General features: G+C 40.9%; 1 protein-coding gene across 11 annotated transcripts in view; it reads right to left on the bottom strand.

Annotated features, from left to right (window-relative positions):
• Positions 1 to 718: 718 nt before the first annotated feature.
• LOC120940381 (amphiphysin-like) overlaps positions 719 to 22,581 on the bottom strand; it is a 288,182-nt gene continuing 266,319 nt past the window's right edge. For 7 of the 11 annotated variants that reach the window (XM_040353191.1, XM_040353197.1, XM_040353193.1 and 4 more), the window contains 6 exons: positions 20,610 to 20,729; positions 19,861 to 19,920; positions 15,089 to 15,193; positions 13,215 to 13,445; positions 9,739 to 9,840; positions 719 to 2,533 (listed from right to left, as the gene is read on the bottom strand). In XM_040353191.1, coding sequence (XP_040209125.1) covers positions 2,426 to 2,533; positions 9,739 to 9,840; positions 13,215 to 13,445; positions 15,089 to 15,193; positions 19,861 to 19,920; positions 20,610 to 20,729 — 726 coding nt within the window. In that variant the 3' untranslated portion in view covers positions 719 to 2,425. The remainder of the gene's footprint in view (positions 2,534 to 9,738; positions 9,841 to 13,214; positions 13,446 to 15,088; positions 15,194 to 19,860; positions 19,921 to 20,609; positions 20,730 to 22,581) is intronic. The other 4 variants (XM_040353200.1, XM_040353201.1, XM_040353202.1 and 1 more) reach the window with 2 other exon arrangements.

The following is a 22,581-nucleotide window of genomic DNA, read 5'->3' as shown; positions in this document are numbered from 1 at the left end:
GTGTACAGGGCATAAGGCTGGACGAACAGGGAGCATACAGGAAGATAAACCCTGAGGTGGAATCAGATTGGTTGGGGAGTTTTTATATATGTACCGTAGGAGAACAGGATCTACGAGTCCATATCCCCACTCCATGCACACACCAAGGCTGGAAGCACAGAGAACCCTCAAGGAGATCAACACTAAGGTGCAATCGGATCAGTCAGGGATTTTGTTATCGAAAATACTATGAGTAACCAATAGCATTGTTATAGTGGCACTCTGTATTCCCACTCCATTAGTGCACTGAAGCATGAAGCTAGGGGCCCTGCCAGATGACTGGTGTCACTGGTTGCCAGGACCCCATTGGCTACACAGCCTCACTGGTTGCTAGGGTGCTGACAGCAAATAAGAACTGCTTGAATCCAATGCACATGTCTGAACGTTTAACAAAAGCATTGCAAGGTCCCCACAGTAAAAAAAAAAAAAAATTCTGCTATGCATACCCATTCTCTAAATTTTCTAAAGTTTCATAGAGATTAGTAGTTTTGCTTCCAGGTAAGCAAATCTCAGATCCCCACAACAATTAACCCAAAACATTTTTTGCATAAGGTTGCTTTTACATTCATAATAATTGCTATAGATTACTGTGATCTGAACTTTGTTTTCTGTGTTACCCGGTAATCCAGATGGAATTTGTGATCGACATCAAATATAATGGACTATAATACAAATCATATTCATGATTCAACAAAAAGTTTATTAGGAATGACACAACATTGAAAAACAGAATAGATATGATGGCATTTCATACAGAATACATAATTTATTTGAAATCAATATGTGCAGGTAAAATATATTTTCTCTTTGCCAGGATAAATAATGGTAACATTTTGTTAACTAAAAGGACCACCAGTTGTGTATTTATGTTGCTTTCACTTTCAGTACTATAATGAAAATTTCACATTATTTACGAAGACGTATTTTTGAATGCTTTGGCAAAGGAAACTAGTTGTGCTTGTAAACAACAAACTAGTTGAACATCACAATGCCAAAGAAAAGAGAAAAAGAAGCAAACCACTTTTCAATGATACTAGAGACTCAAGAATCTACAATAAAGGACAACATACATGATACATAACTGCATTAGATAGGTTTGTAAAGAACACTGAAAAATTTGCAGCAGTTTCTCAGTTTAAGACATAAAATTCTGTGGGTATTGTTCAGTCTGCTCAGTTTACTATACAGTTACTAGTAAAATCTTCTGCAGTGCAGCAATTCAGTACAATATAGACTTAGTGCACAGGAATTACATTGTTTATGTTGCAAAAAATAAAGGTTTAGTCCCACTCAATGACTCACAATATATGTATGTAATGTGGTAAAGTGAATGCTTTACTGCTAATATGCAAAATTCATGACAAGTGTTTTATTAGTGAATATATGTTGTGGATCAGTCATTCCACCAAAGGAATAAAGTAAACCTTAGGCGACCAGGTGTCATAAGTGACAATGAAATGTTTTTTTTCCTAAATTAGGTCACTAAGCACCATATCACCATGACAAATAATAAGCACTTATTATGGTGTGCTAGGATGACATGATATATTCACTAAGAGGCCATTTTAGCATTTCTTTTGTGCTTTTTAGCCAGTGTTAAATGCTTTTGCAGCTTGATGAATCAGGGTATATGTGTAGTGAGGACCCAGCGAAAAGATTGGATAAAGGATCAAGACTCTTCACGAGAAATTTACATTGCCTGCAACCAGTAAAGTCCTATCAGGTATTTGCCATCGATGCAACACTTTATGTGCAAAACCACTTTTGGGCCAACCGGTTAAACCTCAATAAACAATGCTGAAAAAAAATCATGTTATTTCATTAAGACTTGTAAACCAGAAGTTGAAGGCGTATGTCTCCCCTTACATTTCAGTAGGAATTAATGTTGGACAAGAATGATATCACTTTGTCTGTAGGACATATGGCTCAGTGATATGAAATATAGTAAGTAGGACAGTAGCAGCATAATTACAATAAAGAAAATCCTCAGGGGTTTATGCTTTGGAATCTTGGGTATTTTCCTAAAGCACACTTTTATATGTGAAATAAATCTGAAATTCCAAATGACTTTGATATATTTTAAGCAAATGAATCAGATGCTTTAAGAAGGATCTTTATAGTATAAGTCCACCAAATCACTGTTCTGACAAAGCACAAACAAACCAGTGATTGCATACAAGTGAACAACATGGATTCTGTTCCATTTACAATTCAGTACAATATAGCTTACTTCTTGCTTTCATGCTTGTTTTGTTTTTCATATGATTTGCCAAGCTTTAGGACAGGCATCAGTCTTTAGCAGTTAACAATATAGCCCCGAGTGTGCCTGTTGTTTCAGGAGCCCAAAAATGAAATGTTCATCAGCATCCACATGTCTTTGCATAAGTTATTCTAGTTTTCGAGCAAAGTTCTCTGGGAATAGTCCCTTGTATGGGTCACAAACTCTGTACTGCTGCCAGTCTGATTCTTTAATGCCAGTAAGCCAACCAGCCTCCTGCAAAAGAAAGCAGCTCTCATTATAAGCATAATAGAAAATAATAGTTACTGGCGCACAGACGTTATATATAGTCCAGCCAGCAATAAATGTCTAAAATACCAATGATCAGGTTAGAGAGTAATCCATAAAATTTCATTGATCCGCAGTTGTGAGGGTAAGATAAAGGAAGGCAATCCTCAGAGTTGTGACCTACTCTGTTTAAGCCAAGAGGAAAGAAAACAAAAAGGGGAAGGAACGGCTAGCTAAGTGTAGTATCCCGGGTAAAAGTTTTAATGGCAAAGAATTAAAAACACTCACAAGAGGTAAAATATAAAAGTGCTCGTATGGTATCAGAGCCTGTTGATGTGGATCCTCCTTAAACCATTCTGCAGGCCCGCTGGCATCTGTTCCGGCTACTTAGAGAAGAAATGGCTGGCTCAGGAGCCTGGCTTCTTCTAAAGGCCTGTAGAAGGATCCAGGTGCTCCAAGCACAAAGCCTTGTTTCTCCTCTCGTCTGGTACCGCCTATACTTCTGGTGACGTCACTTCCACCATGCGTTCCACGCTGGTCAGTATGGCTTCCCGGGGCTCCTTCCAGCTCCCGAGCCAGCCATCTCTCCTCCCAGCAGCCAGACCAGGTTTCCAGAGGTCCTGCAGGATGGCTTTAGGAGGATCCACATCCACAGACTCTGATACCAGATGAGCACATTTATATTTTACCTCTTGTGAATGTTTTTATTTATTAACCATTTAAACTTTAACCTGGATACTACACTTACCTGGCGTTTCCTTAGTGCTGGTTCACACAGGGGCAACCCGACTTACAGCGCGACTTTGCAAGGGGACTTCAGCGCGACTTGGAGCAACTTACAATGTGACTTAAAGTTGCCTCCAGGACAGACGACTTTGGCTGTGGCTAATCACAGAATAATCAGCTCTGTGGCAGGGAGGAGTTTGCCTGAGTAAACTATTTTCTTTTCCTGTAAATTTGCTTCAGTTAAGTTGGATATCCGACTTGGAGGCAACTTCCATTGAAATTTATGGGTACAAGTTGCCTAGAAGTCGCCTTGAAGCAGTACAGGAACCTTTTCTGAAGTCGGAGCAACTTCAGTAGTGTACATTAAGACGGTTCTCATTGACTAACATGGGATTTCTGATGTCAAGCGACTTGAGGTCTGAGAAGCCGGATCCCAAGTCGCTGTAGTGTGAACCGGCACTTACCCTTATGTTTTCTTTCCTCATTATAAGAGTAAACAATTTTTCCTGCTATAGAAGTCCTCAGGACAAGATTAAATTCATTTTACATTTTAAGCATTTTGCATCAATGAATCTATGGCCAGGCTATGGACATTCTTTACTATTCTTAACAGGCAGCAAAGCCTATAAAACAAACCCCCATTTTTATCTGTAGCTGCAGAAACTGTGTAGCAATGTATCCTCAAATACACAACAGAAGTACTGAAGTCTGTGCTGCTTATTTCACTGTTTCCCTCCTCTCAGATCACCTGCTTTGTGTGTACATTAGAACATAAAAGGCTAGAAGACTGATGAGAAGGTAAACAGGATGCACAGAGCTGCTGAGAAAACAACATTAATGGCTTTAGTGCTTTTATTATGAAGCTTGAAGTAAAACATGTCCACATGCCTGCAGCTATAAAGGTCCATTAGGGCTTATTTTTAAACTCTTTTGCTACTTTTAAACAGCCTGGCTCACAGGTTTACTTTACTCTGTATCCTCATTTCTGCTGAAAACAAAAAAAATCCTTTCCAGGTCAGTTATGTACATTGTAACGATTTACTTTATTGCAGTTTGATGCTCTTTATACTGAAACTCACAGATGCATAACCCTCACTTGCAGCTTGCAGAAGCCGCTTTCTGCTTCCTAAAAGGCTAAGCGTAATGGTCTTCCAACTAAAGTCACAGAATTAGTGTTGTATTTAAAAAAATTACTGTGAATTAACTGAATAAGCAGAAAATTACAAGTTTGAATTCTTGTCTGTTTTTCGAAAATTAGAACATTTTACCAGGCTGCAGATTTAGAAGAGGCATGTTTTTTTTTTGCTTACGCTATACAGTAAAACCTTGGTTTGCGAGCATAATTCGTTCCAGAAACAGGCTTGTAATCCAAAGCACTTGAATATCAAAGCATTTTTTTACAGGGTATAAAAGAGAAGAGAGGCACCTCTAAGTGTAGCAATAAGTTGCTAAATGTTGTACCTTCATTAAATGTAACCATATTGCTACACATAGCGGCTCCTCTCTTCTTTTTTATACTGTGACATGACGCTACTCTTATATCAAGACATTGCTTGTATATCAAGGCAAAATGTATTAAAACATTTTGCTTGTCATGCAAAACGCTCTTAAACCAAGTTACTCTCTTAAACCAAGGTTTTATCGTGTTACAAAATACTTATGTTTATATATTTCAAAGGATCACTGTCAGCTTGTTAAGTCTGATAAATTAGTTAAATGTGTTGTGGCAACCATTGGCTCATTTCAAATAAGGATTGAAGGCTTAAAGTGAATGCAAACCCTCACATATACCAAGTGAAGTGAACAGCCTCACATGATCCACAGAGATTAAATACATCTCCCTACATAAGTTTTCGGCTGTCTTCAGCTTTCTAAAATATTTAGAAAGTGCACATTGTGTTAAAATGTTTTCTTCCTGTTTCAGCAGTGGGAGTGGAGTCTGGGCATACACTGTATGTGAGCTGATTGGAGGAAAGGCACCCCCCCCCCCTCCACATAGGCAGAGGGATGAAGAAACTTGCAGAGCTGTGCTGTGAACAAACAAGCTCTCTGCTTATCCATCTCTAAGTTCCCTCCCCAACACAAATTTCCAGCTGCTTTTATTTCTTGTGTTGGAGAACTTGTCATAAATTATCATTCTGATAACAGAGGAAAACACGGGACTTAGAGCTTTGGAGAGAGATAAGCAAACACTACAGATATATGTGCCCAGGTCAAATTTCATAATTGGGGTTTACATACACTTTAACACAGACTTTGGTTTTTGTATGGCAGATAATGAGCTGGCAACCAGCCAGAATGCAGAGTGATTGACTTGAGCTTAATACCTTTTCAGAAAAGCTCAACTGCACCTAATCTTTCGATCAAGATGACATTCAAGATATATAATTTGCAGGTTTTTGTGAATGTTATGCGAGGTTCACATGTATGCAACAGTGTTGCCAACCTACCAGATTGAAATTTACTGGCACAACACCAGAAATTTACTGGCACAGCCACGTTTTTACTGGCATTTCACAAAAGTTACTAAATTACATTTTTAGGTGTAAATTTCAGTATTTAGGCTACAAACAAGTACACTATGCAAATAACAATGTGATTTAAGGTAGATATTAAGGTAAAAAAACATAGTTTTGTTATTTTTTATATAATAAGGGCAAATTATTTAGTCACACCACCCCCTGCCTCCATCCCCCTCTGCCACCAACACCCCCTGCCTTCACCCTCCCCCTGCGGTGCCACAATCTCCCCCTGCCTCCAATCTCCCCCAAGCCCCCTGCCTCCAATCACCCCTGCCTCTATCGTCCCCTGCCTCCACCCCCCTCTGCGGTGCCACCAACAACCCCTGTCTCCATCCCCCACCCTCTGCGGTGCCACCATCACCCTCTGCGGTACCACAAACATCCCCTGCCTCCAATCACCCCCTGCCACTAACACCCCCTGCCTCAAATCTTCACCCTGCCTCCATTGCCCCCTGCCACCGTCCCCCTCTGCGGTGCCACCACAGCCACTATCACCCCCTGCCTCCAATAACTCCCTGCCTCCAATCTCAATGCGCAGTTCCAAGCCGAACCAATCTCGGCTATTTTTACTGGCACATACCCGCAACCACGGACATTTACGAACGGGGGAAAAAAGTGCCTGTTTTTACGAACTGTCTGTAAAAATACGGACATTTGGCAACACTGGTATGCAGTTCCATGTGGCCAGGTTTGCAGGAGCACAGCAGCCCATTCATTTGAATGGGCAGCTGTATCTTTGGGAAACGCAGGGACAAGGTCCCCGACCCTTTTGTAAAACTGCAGCTGCATAAAAATCAAATGATGCTTTGGCACCAGGGCTCAAGTCCTGTGGGAACGGAGTTCCTGCACTTTTTTCACAGCAGGAACGCAGTTCCCTTTGCAGGACTAGAGCAGCCGAGAGCAGCCGAGCTGCCCAAGCCAATCCTTCACTAAGGGGCGATGCCCAGCTCGAGTCACTGTCAGGGGCAGGCGAACCTTAGTAATCCTTTATGGTACTGGCCGCTTCCTGTATATGGATTCATCGGGTAGTGTGCGGGTATTCCGTCACTTCCTCCATGCCGCAATGTCTCCTGGGAGCTTTTGTCATTGTTCCCAGGAGACATTGCGGAGGTCTGCCGCAAGTTATCACGGGATTTGAGTGGAGTGGATCTTGGGTGGGAGTTCCCACACTTTTTCCCCCAGGACTTGACCCCTGTTTGGCACCATGTGTTTTCATGCACAGGAAAATGCACCACACGTTCCAATGCTTGGATGGTGCCATTACAAATCAATGAAACCCCCACATGTCTGCTAAACAATTGCTTTTTTTTTTATATATTATTTATTTTATCAAAAATGTCACCATACAAAATTATATAAAAAAAAATCAACACAGTTTACTTCCACCTGCAATTTTACCTCAACATCACAGGTGTCAAACACAAGGCCTGCGGACCAAATCTCATGTGGCCCTTGCGCCCCTCCCGCAGATGAAGGAGAGCTCCAGCCCTCCTCTGGTATTTTCTAGAACCTGTACTTTCTGCTTTAAACCAATGCATCCAGCTTCTTTTCAGCATCAGCATAAGGTAAGGGGGTGCATTGTAATGTAAGGGAGAGTGAGGGACTCAACTTCTGATGGTGGGGTGGCTCTTGACTTCTAATGTAAGTGGGGGGGGGTGTGCTGGACATCTAATCTTACAGATACAACCGGCCCTTTTGAGGGCAATCATAATGCTGATGCAGCCCACGATGAATTTGAGTTTGACACCCCTGCTCTACATTATACCATATACCCTCCCCCCCATTACCCATTCGCCCCCTAATCCTCCCCCTCTACCTCTCACTTGATAAATATATTATTTTCATTTGTTTCGACCAGTTTTCCCCTTCTCTAGGGGCTTATTGCTTCGACATAACTCCATGTCTTCTTGAACGCTTTCCAACTGTCCAATTTATCTATTAACCCCTCGCTTTTTTCCTCCACACTATACCTCAAACTCTCCATGTCATATGTTTCTTCTGTCATATTTATCCAGTCCCAGGTTTTGGGGCTTTCTGATTCCTGCCACTTTTTGGGTATAAGTCTTTTCGCAGCGTTCAAGAAGCGGGGGATTATTAAATCTTTATATTGTTTTAGTGGGCCTTCTACACCGTGGAACAAAACTATCCACGGATCTTCTGGTACTGTTTTTTGTCATTTCCTTTGAGATCTCGTTCCAGTATTTTCTGATTTTGGGACAGTCCCACCCAAGGTGGGCCATCGTTCCTCCTGCCTTACATCCTCGCCAGTACTCCGGGGTTTTCCCCGGTTGACATTTACTAGTTTTATATGGAGTTGCATACCACCTTGTCAGACATTTATAATTCATTTCCACTGTCTTTGTGTCTACAGTGGAACTATGTGTTAGTTTAAAAATCTTTCCAATAGTGTGATTATTACACCGTGCCCCCAATTATTTTTCCCGTTTTTTTACGTATGGCGGGACCTCCAGTTCTTCTATTGCTAATAGTATTTTATACATCCGAGATATATTATTTCTTGTATTTGCCGCTGTACATAGCCGCTTCAGCGGTGATAGTTCATCCCCTGTTCTTATTGGTTGAGGCAGATTCTCTACGAAGTGCTTCAACTGGAGGTACTGCCATTCATTTATCACCATTAAATCTGTGTTATATTTTAACTCTTGAAAGATGCTTATTTTCCCCTTTTTGATTATGTCTCCTAATTGTGCATTATCACTTTTTATCCAATTCCCTCCTATTGTCCTTTTCCCCGGTTTAACATATTAATTTTCCTTCAGTGAAATTAAAGGTGAATTATAATTCCATTTACTTTGTTTGTGAGTCATATCCCATATTTTAAGTGCATTTTGTGTCATTTCGTGAGTATTCTCTCCCAGTGCCCTATATTGTGGGGGTTTCCAGATTATACTTCTTAATTGTACGCTACTTATTTTATTCTCAAAATTAACCAACCTTTTTTCATTTTTTTCTTGTAAAGTTTCTATATCCTGCTGTAAAGTTATTGACCTGCTTGGCTTTGTAACATCTGCAAACACTGGAATTTAGATATTTATACCAACCTCTATATCATTAATAAATAAATTAAACAGAATTGGTCCCAGGACAGAGGCTTGGGATACCCCTCTTAACACTTAAGACCATTCTGAGTGCATGCTATTTATCACCACCCTTTGGACGTGCCCCTGTAACCAGTTTGCTATCCAGGTACATACTCCAAGGTCCATGCCAACAGACCTCAATTTGTAATTTAAGCATTTATGGGGATTTGTATTGAATGCTTTTGCAATATCCAGATACACCACATCCACAGGTCTCCCTTTATCTAGATGGCAGCTCACCTCCTCATAGAATGTTAACAGATTGGTTTGGCAAGAAGGATCTTAAATCCATGCTGATTACTACTAATAATAGTGTTGTCATCAGAAAATTCTTGGATATAGTCCTTTATCATCCCCTCCAATAGTTTACATACTATCGATTTTGGACTGACTGGCCTGTAATTTCCAGGAATATATCTTTGCCCATTTTTAAATATTGGTACAACGTTTGCTTTTCACCATCAGCTGGCACCATTCCTTTCAGTGAGCTAAATAAAGAATACCAGTCTGGTTATTACCTGGCTAAGTTCTTTGAGTACTCTCAAGTGTATGCCATCTGGTCCTAGTGTATTTATTGTTAATCGTGTTAAACAAGAGCAGTTATGTTCTGTCAATACTGCTGTTAACAACTAGCTGTGGTGCTGCTATGTCCCACAGCAATACAATTTTGTCAATAAAACCTGAAAGCTAATTGGTTTATTTGCAGAGTGGCACCAGATTTTGTATGCTTCAGTTTTAGTAAATAACTCCCAATGTTCATATAGTTTCTTTCATTTCCTTTGCCAAACATTTGGATACAACTTTCAACCATTCATTACAACTGTATTATGTAAGTTAATATTACCATATCAGCTGATGTAGCAGAATGTATTACTAGAACAATGTCTCCTCTCTTAAGGTTTAGTTCATCCTCATTTGCTGCTTCAAAATCATGTAGTAATTCAACCTGCATGTGAGTAGATTAAATGAACAACTGGTAAGACATCCTCCAAACATTTACAATCTCATGTTTAATATTTGTTGTTGTCCCCCTTCCCTTGGTGGATTCAATATAGAAATACAAGTTAAACTGAGCAGAGCATTGTGACTTTGCTATATATACATAAAGTATGGGAACATTTTTCCCTAGGGGCCTTAAAGTGGTTGTTAACTCTAAGTTATTATTAAAATAATAAACAGGTTTATACTTACCTGATCTGTGCAAAGGTATTGCACAGAGTGGTTCCTTATTGCCTCTTATGGGGTCAACCGCTGGGGCTGTCTGCTCCTCCCCTGCTGTGTGTGCCCCCATAGCAAGTGACTTGCTATGGATGCACAAGGGAGGGTGTGCTCCTGGATCAGGCTGTGTGCATCCATAGACAAACAAAGCATGGCTTGTCCCTTCTCCCTCCTCAAAGGATTTTACTGAGAGCAGCAGGAGCCAATAGTTCCCTCTGCTCTCTGCAAAGCCTGTGAGAGCATGGAGAGGGGAGAGTAGACCTGCAGCTGGGCACAGCGCTGGATTGATAGAGGAGTCAGGTAAGCGTTACAGATGGAAGGGAGAACAAACAGTTGAAGGTTTTTTACCTTAATGCAGAGAATGCATTGAAGGGGTTAACCACTTGCTGACAGCCGCTGTTGTTATATGTCCACTGTTTGAAGAGGAACATCGTTGTTATCCTCTTCTTCAGCAGGCGGCCAGATTTCAGATAAAAGTAGCCTCTGCTGCAAATTCGCTGCAAGACCACTTTTATCGGTGGCGGAGGTGATCGTAGCCTTCTCGGTCTGTGGTATGTAGCTGAGTGAGGGGACGATGGCCCCCGCTCGGCTCCATACAATTGCAGGGCGGAAGCGACGTCAAAACAAAAGCCTATGGAGATTTTTAAGTGTAAAAATTTGTCGCCATTTCACGAGCAGGTGCAATTTTGAAGCGTGACATGTTGGGTATCAATTTACTTGGCGTAACATCATCTTTCGCAATATAAAAAAAATTGGGCTAACTTTACTGTTGTCTTATTTTAAAAAATATTTTAAAAAGTGTGATTGTAAGGCCGCTGTGCAAATACGGTGTGACAGAAAGTATTCCAATGACCGCCATTTTATTCTCTAGGGAGTTAGAAAAAAAACAATATATACTGTTTGGGGTTCTAAGTCATTTCCTAGCAAAAAAAAATATTTTAACTTGTAAACACCAAATCTCAAAACAAAGCTCTGTCCTTAAAGCGGTAGTAAACCCACAGCAGCTTTTTTTTTTACATACCTGCAAGGCAAAAGGCATAATGAGCTAGTATGCACCGCATACTAGCTCATTATGAAATACTTACCTTGGAACGAGGCATGGGGAACTTACCTAGTCCACGCCGAGGAAGATGTCATCTTGCCTCGGCGTGTCTTCTGGGTATCGCCGCACCAGCGATGCGAGTGGCTGGAGCGGCGATGTCGTCACTCCCGCGCATGCGTGTGGGAGACTTCTTTCCGGCAAGGTCTGGCGGCTGCCGGGCCTTTAGCCGAGGAACCCCCCTGCGCATGCGAAGGGAATATCTCCTTAACCGTACATTTTTAGGAGAAATTCTTTTTATCTACAGGTAATCCTTATTATAGGCTTACCTGTAGGTAAAAGTGGTAGTACAGAGTTTACTACCACTTTAAGTGGTTAATGCATTCTATAAAGCATGCATGCATATAAAGCATGCATTAAGATAAAAATGTCTTCCGTGTGCAGCAGTCCCCTTAGCCCCCTTAAAAATTACCCGAGGTCCCTCTCTGTCCAGCAATGTCCACAAGTGTTTAAGCTGTCCAAAATCCTCCTTCCCCACTGGCTCCTGCTGCTGTCGATCAAAGTCAGCTAGCCAATCAGGGGAGAGAGGGGGCAGGGCCGGGTCAGGGTTCTATGTCTGAATGGACACAGAGAGCTGTGACTCAGCTCGGGTGCCCCCATTGCAAGCTGCTTGCTCTGGGGACACTGAACAGGAGGGAGGGGCCAGGATCACAGAAGAGGGACCCGAGAATAGGAGGATCCGGGCTGCTCTGTGCAAATCCACTGCAACAGAGCAGGTAAGTATATCATGTTTGTTATTTTTATAGGGAAAAAAACAAACCTTTAAAATCCTTAAGGTTAAAAACCTTTAAAGTTTAGAACCACTTTAAGCAAAATATCACCTTGTCGGACTCCACTCTAACCTAAATATTTTTGGGGAAGAACCTAATCTCTAAATTGGTCATATCAAGTACACCACTTCAGCCCCGGAAGGATTTACGCCCTTCCTGACCAGAGCATTTTCTGCGATTCTGTACTGCGTTCCTTTGCTGACAATTTTGCGGTCGTGCGACATTGTACCCATACAGAATTGATGTTCCTTTTTTCCTACAAATAGAGCTTTCTTTTGGTGGTATTTGATCACCTCTGCGGTTTTTATTTTTTGCGCTATAAACAAAAAAAGAGCGTCAATTTTGAAAAAAAGCTATATTTTTTAAGTTTTGCTATAATAAATATCCGCAAAAAATATATATAAAAAATATATTTTTTCCTCAGTTTAGGCCTATATGTAAAAAAAAATTAAAAAGTGTATATTGATTGTTTGCGCAAAAGTTATAGCGTCTACAAAATAGGGGATAGATTTATGGCATTTTTATTATATATTTTTTTACTATGGCGGCGATCTGTGATTTTTATCAGAACTTTGACATTATGGTGGACGCATCAGACACTTTTGACAATATTTTGGGACCATTGTCACTTATACAGCAATCAGAGCTCCAAATAGCCACTGAATACTGTATAAATGACACTAGCAGGAAAGGGGTAAACACTAGGGAGCGATCAAGGGGTTAAGTGTGTCCTAGGGTGTGATTATAACTGTAGGGGGATGGTCTCACTATAACATGACAGAGATCACTGCTCCCGATGACAAAGAGCAGTAGATCTCTGTCATGTTGCTAGGCAGAACAGAGAAATGCCTTGTTTACATCCCCGTTCTGACGCTCCGTGAGATGATCGCGGACCGCCGGCGAACATTGACTTGGCAGGACCTGCGGGCACGCTCCCGTGGCACGCATGCCCACTAGGCGGCAAATTTAAAGGGTCATACAGGTACGCCCATTTGCCTGCCCCTGCCATTCTGCTGACGTAAATTGGTGTGTGGCAGTTGCAAGTGGTTAATTAGTCTTGAGGAAATTTGTAATGCCACAGAATATAGAAAAGCAAGTTTTCATTTGTCTTTTGGCTTTATAAAATCTTTTGATTAGTATTGTAATTTGCAGGAAGAAGAACTTTCAGAATGAGATCCTAGAATCTATAATAAAGTATGTCTAATTAAAATATTAATCATAACATTACAACACCTTAAATAAGAACTCAGTTGGAAAATCTTGGGATGTGCTGCTCCCCGATGAGGCAGGTTGATCAGTTCCATCCGTGCTCTGAGCTTGTACAGCAGATGTATCAGGGATGGCATCAATTTCTTTATCTGCTACAGCATTTTTTACATGGATATTTTCCACGTTTTCATATTCGCCTTCATCTTCATGGTTAGATGCTGGTTCTATTACAACTGACGGTATGCAGGTAATCTCCTGGTATTCGTTGCAAAAAAAAAACAAGCACAATATACTGTTATTAACATAAAGTCACTCTTATATTTGCAGTGTTAGAAAGATAAATAAAAAATTAGGACCTTTACAGGAATATAGAGTACCTGCGTACACCTACCTCCACAATGTTAGGCAAGTGCTGTAGGTTAACATAAAACAATGACAGATACTTTAAAAAGTCAACAATACTTTGCACACTCGGACTATCTTCACCCTGAGATGCTATTCAGCCATTGCTGAAGTGAGTGCATGTAGACAAGAAGTGAATGCAAACAGACCTCTGGGGGCCTCTGCACTGAAATGCAACAAAGTCGAAAAAAAGGCAAACACAAGGCATGTACCGTATATACTTGAGTATAAGCCTAGTTTTTCAGCACATTTTTTTTGTGCTGAAAATGCCCCCCTCAGTTTATACTCGAGTCACTTTTTTGTGCCTGATCTCCCGGACTTTGGGGACCCGGTACCGGCCGGCCGTAGGTCCCCTGGACCCCGAACTTGGCACACATGTAGCCCAACTCTTCCTCTACGAGTGTGCAAAGTTTGTTGTCCAGGGGACCTACGGCCGGGGAGCACTCCTTCCATAGACTCCCATGTTAAACAGTCATTTCTCCAGTGAATTTGGGGTCCCGGTACCGGCCGGTCGTAGGTCCCCAGGACCCGGAACCTGACACACATGTAGCCCCCTTTTCTCCTCTACAAGTGTGCAAAATTTGTTGTCTAGGGGACCTACGGATGGGGAGCACCGATTTTTTAAAGCCATGCACCCCTTCCATAGACTCCCATGTTAAACATTAGTCTAGTCATGGACACAGTGAGGCATGGGCACAGTGAGGCATGGACACAGAGAGGCATGGACACAGAGAGGCATGGACACAGAGAGGCATGGACACAGTGAGGCATGGACACAGTGAGGCATTGACACAGTGAGGCAAAGTGAGGCACAGTGAGGCAAAGTGAGGCACAGTGAGGCATGCAGATAGACATCCTAGGCTTATACTCGAGTCAATACGTTTTCCCATTTCTTTGTGGTAAAATTAGGTGCCTCGTCTTATATTCGGGTCGGCTTATATACGGGTCGGAGTATATACGGTATATACTGTATTTCTTTTTTGTAAAGTCAGTACTCTACCAAACAGTTTTTTTTTACTAAATATCACTGAGTGATCTTTAAAATTTCAATCTAACTAATTTTGCCTTTTTCTTGCTTCTTTGTTTCTGTCAGTTTAATGCACAATAGGCAATGCAGTTTGCCAATGCTGTTCTTTATACCTTGCACATTTTTTACCTTAGTGGAATTGGATATTAACATTAAGGTTTTCTTTTTTATTGCACAAGAAATATCTTCATTGCTAGTTACTGCTAATGATAAATTGTTCTTTATCGCATAATATACATATATTACATGGATTCTGTAGTTAATGGTACTTGGTTGTTATATTTTCGGAACTATTGTTCATCATCAATTTCAACCTGTGCATTCCATGTTGTGCTGATTGAACAAAAAAGAAATAAACTTTTCCTACAAACCATTTTGTTTTTTTGTATTGAACATTTTTTTTTACGAAAATTTCAACACAAAAATGTTCAATGAATAAAATTTATATAGTTTTACAAAAATGTCATACCTGAGTAGGTTTAGCATCTTTAGCACCATCCAATTCTACTTCTTTTGTTTCTTCTTCTATATTCTGGACAGGTCCATCAGTTACTTCTTGACATTCGTGTTCTATCTAAAAAAGGGTAATTATTACTAATATGCATTTAGTGTAAAACGCCATAATCTTCTAGATTTTCTTTTCAAAATAATTCTACCTACTTAAATTTGTTAAATATGCTTTAAATATAAAGTGTCATAAGACTGAATCAATGAATGAATGTGAAATAGAATGTACATACGGTAAGTACCTAGGGGCTTTTTTCTAACTTTTTTGATCTGCACACTTTTTCTGGGTCAATGACTCAAAGCACTAATTCTAAAGGGCAAACGTAAGAAAGCTAGTGAAATAGCATTTTCAGAAGTATGTCAGAGATTACGGCCTCCTATTTCTCTCATAATAAAGTTCACTTAAATAAAGTGTCTTCCTTTATTTAATGAAATCTTATGTTTTGCTCTGAATTTAAGCTAAAAAGTACCAACAACCTCTACATGTGTTAGTTAGAAGAAGAAAGTTCCAAGACAAAGAAGGGTCTTACATTGTCAAGAAAAGGTAAAAAGAGAATGCAGGTTAGGGTTACTGCAGAACTCCCAGGAAGCAATAGATATACAGGGCCAGATTCAGATAGAGATACGACGGCGTATCTCCTGATACGCCGTCGTATCTCTGAGTTCCGTCCGTCGGATGTATGCGCCTGATTCATAGAATCAGGTTCCGCATAGATCCCCCTAAGATCCGACAGGTGTAAGTGACTTACACCGTCGGATCTTGGGCTGCAATTCCCGGCCGGCCGCTAGGTGGCGCTTCGTTTTTTTACGCGACGAATATGCAAATGACGAGTTTTGAATTTTTACGTTGTTTGCGTAAGTCAATTCAGAAAAGCGCTGGACGTAAGTTACGCTCACGTCTAAGCCAATGACGTCCTTGTGGCGGAAATTCGAGCATGCGCACTGGAAAAAATCGCGGACGGCGCATGCGCTGTTCGATCGGTGCGGGCACGCGCCTGATTTAAATTGTACACGCCCCCTAGCCGCGGAATTTGAATTCCGCCGGGGGATTTACGATATGCCGTCTGCAAGTTTAGAGGCAAGTGCTTTCTGAATTAAGCACTTGCCTCAAAAACTTGCGGCGGCGGATCGTAACTCAGATAGGTTACGCGGATCTAAAGATCCGCTGACCTATCTGAATCTGGCCCACAGTATCTCACAAAAGTGTGTACACCCCTCACATTTTTGTAAATATTTTATTATATCTTTTGATGTGACAACACTGAATAAATGACACTTTTCTACAATGTAAAGTAGTGAGTGTGTAGCGTGTATAACAGTGTAAATGTGACGTCCCCTGAAAATAACTCAACACACAGCCATTAATGTCTAAACCACTGGCAACAAAAGTGAGTACACCCCTAAGTGAAATGTACAAATTGGGCCCAAAGTGTCAATATTTTGTGTGGCCACTATTATTTTCCAGCACATCCTTGGGCATGGAGTTCACCAGAGCTTCACAGGTTGCCACTGGAGTCCTCTTCTACTCCTCCATGAGGACATCACGGAGCTGGTGGATGTTAGAAAGGTTGCCCTTCTCCACCTTACATTTCAGCATGCTCCACAGATGCTTATTAGGGTTTAGGTCTGGAGATATGCTTGGCCAGTCTATCACATTTACCCTCAGCTTCTTAAGTAGGCAGTGGTCCTCTTGGAGGTATGTTTGGGGTCGTTATGTTGGAATACTGCCCTGCGGCCCAGTCACAGGAGGGAGGGGATCATGCTCTGCTTCAGTATGTCACAGTACATGTTGGCATTCATGGTTCCCTCAATGATTTTTAGATTCCCAGTGCGGGCAGCATTCATGCAGCCCCAGACCATGATATTCTCACTACTATGCTTGACTGTAGGCAAGACACACTTGCCTTTGTACTCCTCACCTGGTTGCTGCCACACACACTTGACACCATCTGAACCAAAAAAGTTTATCTTGGTCTCATCAGGCCACAGGACATGGTTCTAGTAATCCATTTTCTTAGTCTCCTGGTCTTCAGCAAACTGTTTGTGGGCTTTCTTGTGCATTATCTTTTGAAGAGGCATCCTTCTGGGGCGACAGCCATGCAGACCAATGCAGCCATGCAGACCAATGCAGCCATGCAGTGTGCAGTGTTTTTTAACCATCAGATAATTTTAAAACAAGTTCCTAGTTTTTTCACCGATGGATAAAAAACTGATGGGCCCACACACGATCGGTTCGTCTGATGAAAACGGTCCATCAGACCGTTTTCATCAGACGAACCGATTGTGTGTGCGCGGCATAAGATATATTTTTCATATCAAGTGCATTCGTTACATTACACTGAGACTTCTCACCAATCAGATTGCAGATTCTTCTTGTTAAGAGAACTATATGCTGTTTCCCCAGCTTAATTAATTAAATTAAATATCATTGCATATGTTTCCATATACACCGACCATCATGCCTTACTGCTGGTACATTCAGCCTCCTATCTGTAAATGTTTTTCAGTTGCAGCAACCTCAAATTAAACTTTAAAGTGGAGTTTCCCCCTAAAGTGGAACTTCCGCTCCTCTGAGTCCCCCCCCCCTCCGGTGGTATCCCGTCCCCCCTCCGGTGCCACAATTGGGGAGGGGGGACGGGATACCTAGTAATGCGTGTGGACTCTTACAATCAAATTATAAAGATCAGCATAAATGTAAACAAGATGCAGTGTCTTACGTCTCCTCTGGTTACTTCCGGTCTGCGTCAATCTCACGTGACCCCTCACGCCGCATCTTGTTTACATTTATGCTGATCTTTATAATTTGATTGTAAGAGTCCCCACGCATTACTAATAAAGTCCACCCATTTTTTTGTCAATATTTCACCTTTGGAGGTATACGTTTCTCCTTTTCCTCTCGTATTCCATATGGTGCGCTGAGCACTTTATTAGGTTTATAGGATCCTCTGGGACCAGTGGGATCAATAAAGTCGAGTAGCTTCTACACACAGCGTTGGAGAGGAGCTGGAGAGAACAGTGAAATACCCCCCTGGAGGCCTTTATACCCATACTACATGCACTATTTAGTGACACTAAGGTGAGAGTTCTGGGAGACTGGGCACGGATGATATTGAGTTTAAACCTTTTTATCAAGTCACAATCTCCAGGGAAGAAGTTGAAACCATCCCTTCAATATTACATTTTAGGACACTCTTTTTGATCACTTTTGGATTTGGTTTTAGACTTTTTTTGTGACCATCAGCCACCTTAAGTTTTAATACTAGGTGTTTTTTGTATTATCACATTTTATTTGTGGATTTGCACCCTAGGATATATTTAGGGATTCTTTTCCTGAGCGCTTATCACCATTTTTACAGCATTTATATACCCTCTCTTCACCTTTTTACCACATTATTCAATACCAAGAGCCATAGGAAATGCCCCTTACTTCAGGTACAGTGTGGCTCACCACATGTGACACTACTTGGTCAATAAGTGATGTTTCACGGGAAGCCCTCACCCAATGTAAGCTTAGACTTTGGTGACTTGTAGCTTACATGTGTTTTTCCTTTGCTCACATCAGTTAAAGGGAGTGGCAGGGAAGTGACAGGAAGGTGAGTGTATGTGTGGGAAAAACACAGATTCACTTTAAGGTTTTCCTATAATCATCTCTTTAAGAACAGAAGCCCTCCTTTTCCTCCACGGCTCCTTAGTTTCCCCAGGACAAGGTGATATACATAAAAAATGTATTGTGCCCCTAAACGACACTGCTTTACCTTTAAGAACTCACAATGATATCACACAATACAATACAAATAAAGTTAATTTACAACTTTGCAATATATATATATATATATATATATATATATATATATATATATATATGTAGCAGCCATTACATTTCCTTTACTAGACCATTTTAAATCAGGATTCAGGACAAAAAGCTATAGAGTCAAATCCCTAATAAAGAAATAGATTAGTAAATTTCCTTGATTTCTACTCTACTAAGACTTATCTCAACCTTTAAACTGAAAAAGATGTTTAAAATGTTTTATTTTTTTCTTATAAAAATGCATTCTTACATTTATTAGGTTATGACATTTAGAAGTAGTCATTTGTATAACAGATCGCTATGCAATGCAAATGGAATAAAAAGTACCATATTTATCGGCATATACCGTGCACTTTTTTCCCCTTTAAAATAAGGGGAAAATCGTGGGTGCGCGATATACACCGATACCCGCTTCCCACGCTGAGTTTGAACTGTGCCGCAGACATATACCGAGCACAGTACACTCGGGTATATTCGGCCAGGCTCGGCTTCGCTCGCGGTCACGCTCTGTAACGCCTCCTAGAAGCCGAGCGTACCCGAGCGTGCCTGAGTGTACTGCGCTTGGTATATGTCAGCAGCGGCGGCGTTCAAACACAGCGCGGGAAGCGGGGATTCGACTCAGAGACAGTGCGGGAGGACACCACTGAGGCCGCAGATGGATGTCGGACCGGACAAGGCCGCTGATGGACGCCGGGCAAGACACCGACGAGGGGCATTCAAACTGTAAGTAATTTTTTATGACATTTCCCTTCCAGGTTGGGGGTGCACGCTATACGCGGGTGCACGCAATACCCCGATAAATATGGTATTAAAAAAGATGTTATATTTAACTCAAAATAGTGAACACATTTTTTTTATATTCAAACTAAATATGAGAAAATATGAATTTATCTGGATTCTCAATAAACAGGGCAGTCACCTACCTTGCTGCCCTCTTTCTCAGCTTCTTCAGCTGTCTTGGTTTCTTCAGGTTCAATATTTTCCTTTACAGGCAGGATACAGATAATACCATTTTATAGGATGTTAGACTTGTATGAAAATGATTATGAGATGAAGGATGGATTTATTGATGATATATTTATTGATGATGTTTGGAACCTAATTGAAACTTTTAGTTTAAATTAAGCAAAATTCAATCCTGATGCCTCAAAACAAAAGATGCTCAAGTCTTACAGGTTGTTTCCTTTGACTATGTGCCACCTCTTAACAGTTCCAATTCAGCAATGTGCAGATTGATAGCAGCTGTCAATCAAATGCTGTGATGAGAGAGCGGGGGTGGGGCAACCACCTCGGAAAAGAGACCGCCCGGTTGCCCTCATGAAATGCGACTTTCCATGGGGGTACGTGCTGAAGAGGAGGGGCCGAAAGATCTTTGGGAGATCCCAGAAGAAGAGAATCGGGGGCTGCTCTGTGCAAAACCATTGCACCAAGCAGGTAAGTATACATGTTTATTATTTTAATAAATAAAATAAAAAAATTAAGGTTTAATGTTAGTAAGTATTTATTAATATTCAGTTTCATGCAAAGCTAAATAAATTGTAGGAAATCCTGTTCAACACCTAATGACATTGGTCTCAGGTGATGTAGTCAAGAGATATAAGCATGATGGCATGTGATAGAATGGAGTACATGAGTTGATGGAGCATATGAGCTGATGTTTATTCAAACTCACCACTGTCTTTTCTGCTAGCTCATTTTGCTCCTCAACTTTAGCGCTTTCATCAGGAACATCAGGGGCAGGCTGTATCTCCTCAGCACTGGTTTCACTGGGGGCAGCTACATCAGTCTCCACCTTGATTTTCGGCAATGCAAAACATTTACTAACTAAGTTCGATTTTATTAATAAGAAAACCTTTTTATTTTCAATATATGCTGTAAACAATCCCTGATTGTAGATGGAGATTCCAGTTTAAAATGACTCTCACTCTGATGCTGCTTTTCAAAGAATTTCTACAATTGTTAAGTTAATGAAAAAATCACTTCAACTGTTATATCTTATTGTGTAAGCAAGGTCATGCACAATAAAGTTAAATGACAAGTAAGTAAAGAAGTATTAGCATCAGTGTAACATATGTTAATAATACCTCACAAAATGTAAAATGTTACCCAAAGCCATTTTCATATTTGGTAAACAAACCAATCTGTGGAAATGAACCTTAACGAAATAGAGAAATGTGCTGTAAAAGCCATGACAAGAAGTGGAAGAAAGAGGAAAAGGTATCAGATACCTGTCTGATACTTTTTCCTTTTTTTCCCTTCTTTTCATGATTTGTGTATTGAGTATACACATTTTGTTCCTAGTGTGCCCTGTGGTACACTAGGTATCTGGAGGTGCTCCTGTCTTTGCGCCTGTTTTCCCCCTGTGTCTGCTTTGGGGGAGATGTACCGGTGCTATCAGCCTTGGCCCCTTGCAGACACTGGCTCTTGTTGGTAAGCATGCTTGTGGCTTCCACCTGCAATATGATATTTGTATTATGTGTGCATCATTTTTGTACCATGCTTTTTATTATATATTATATTTAGTAGTTGGCTTGGCTTATTGCTGTCTTTCGTTAGTGCTCGTTCACACTACCGCGACTTGGGATCCGACTTGTGTCACCCCAAGTCGCGCGACATGAGAAATGACATTAAAGTGAATGAGAGCCATCTTTTTTTTTTTTTAATTCTTTATTTTATCATTGTTTTCCTTCTCCTTTTCCACATTGAATGGTTAGTACTATAATGTTACATTTACAAACACATAAACAAAAAAAGCATTTCTGAATTCCGTATATTAATGCAATTACTATTACCATCCTCTTCACTGCCTCGGAATTTCTGTATTTTACTGTATTACTGTACACTTAACCACCTCCTATTCCAAAATACTCCCCCCCTTCCCCCCTCCCTTTCCCCCCCAAAAAAAAAAAAAAAAAAAGAAGGAAGGGGAAAACCCCCTCCCTGGGTCACTCCTGCTCACGCCCCTCCCCCTCCCCTCCTTTCTCATAGCTATCCTTCTCTGTATCTTGCGTAGGGAATCCATATCGCTCTGTATTTCTCCTCTTGTTCTCTAATGCCCATGGTAAGCTTTTCCATTTGTTGGATTTCTGAAATTCTATTTAGCCATTGCTGTTTATTTGGAATATTTGTACTTTTCCACAAGATTGGAATACAGGCCCTTGCTGCAACCAGTAGATGTCTTATCAAGGAACTTTTGAACCTGGCCATGGAGACTGGTATATCTAACAATAAATAAGTAGCAGGATTCCTTCCCAGATCCACCTCCACAATGTCTTTAACAGTGTCCATGACCATTTTCCAAAAGTCCTCTATCTTCTCACAAGACCAAAAAAGGTGTAACATGGTACCCTTTTCCTTTCCGCATCGCCAGCAGCTGTCTGAAACTTCCGGAAATATCCGGTTTAATACTACAGGGGTTTTATACCACCTGGTTAAGATTTTGTAGCCACCTTCTTGGTATCTGGTAGCCAGGGAAGCTTTGTGTGTAAAATTAAATATTTTTGTTATCTGATTTTCAGAGAAAACCACCTCTAACTCCTTTTCCCATGCTCGTATAAACGGCAACTCACTCGATGATGTTTCCTCCACCCATAGACTATACATCAACGAGAGACCGTGTCTCAGCTCCCCTCCCTTGAGACACA

The sequence above is a fragment of the Rana temporaria genome, chromosome 5 (genome assembly GCF_905171775.1).
Source record: "Rana temporaria chromosome 5, aRanTem1.1, whole genome shotgun sequence".
Lineage (NCBI taxonomy): Eukaryota > Metazoa > Chordata > Amphibia > Anura > Ranidae > Rana > Rana temporaria.
Note: the sequence above shows the minus strand (reverse complement) of the source record. Positions and strands in the feature narration are given on the sequence as shown.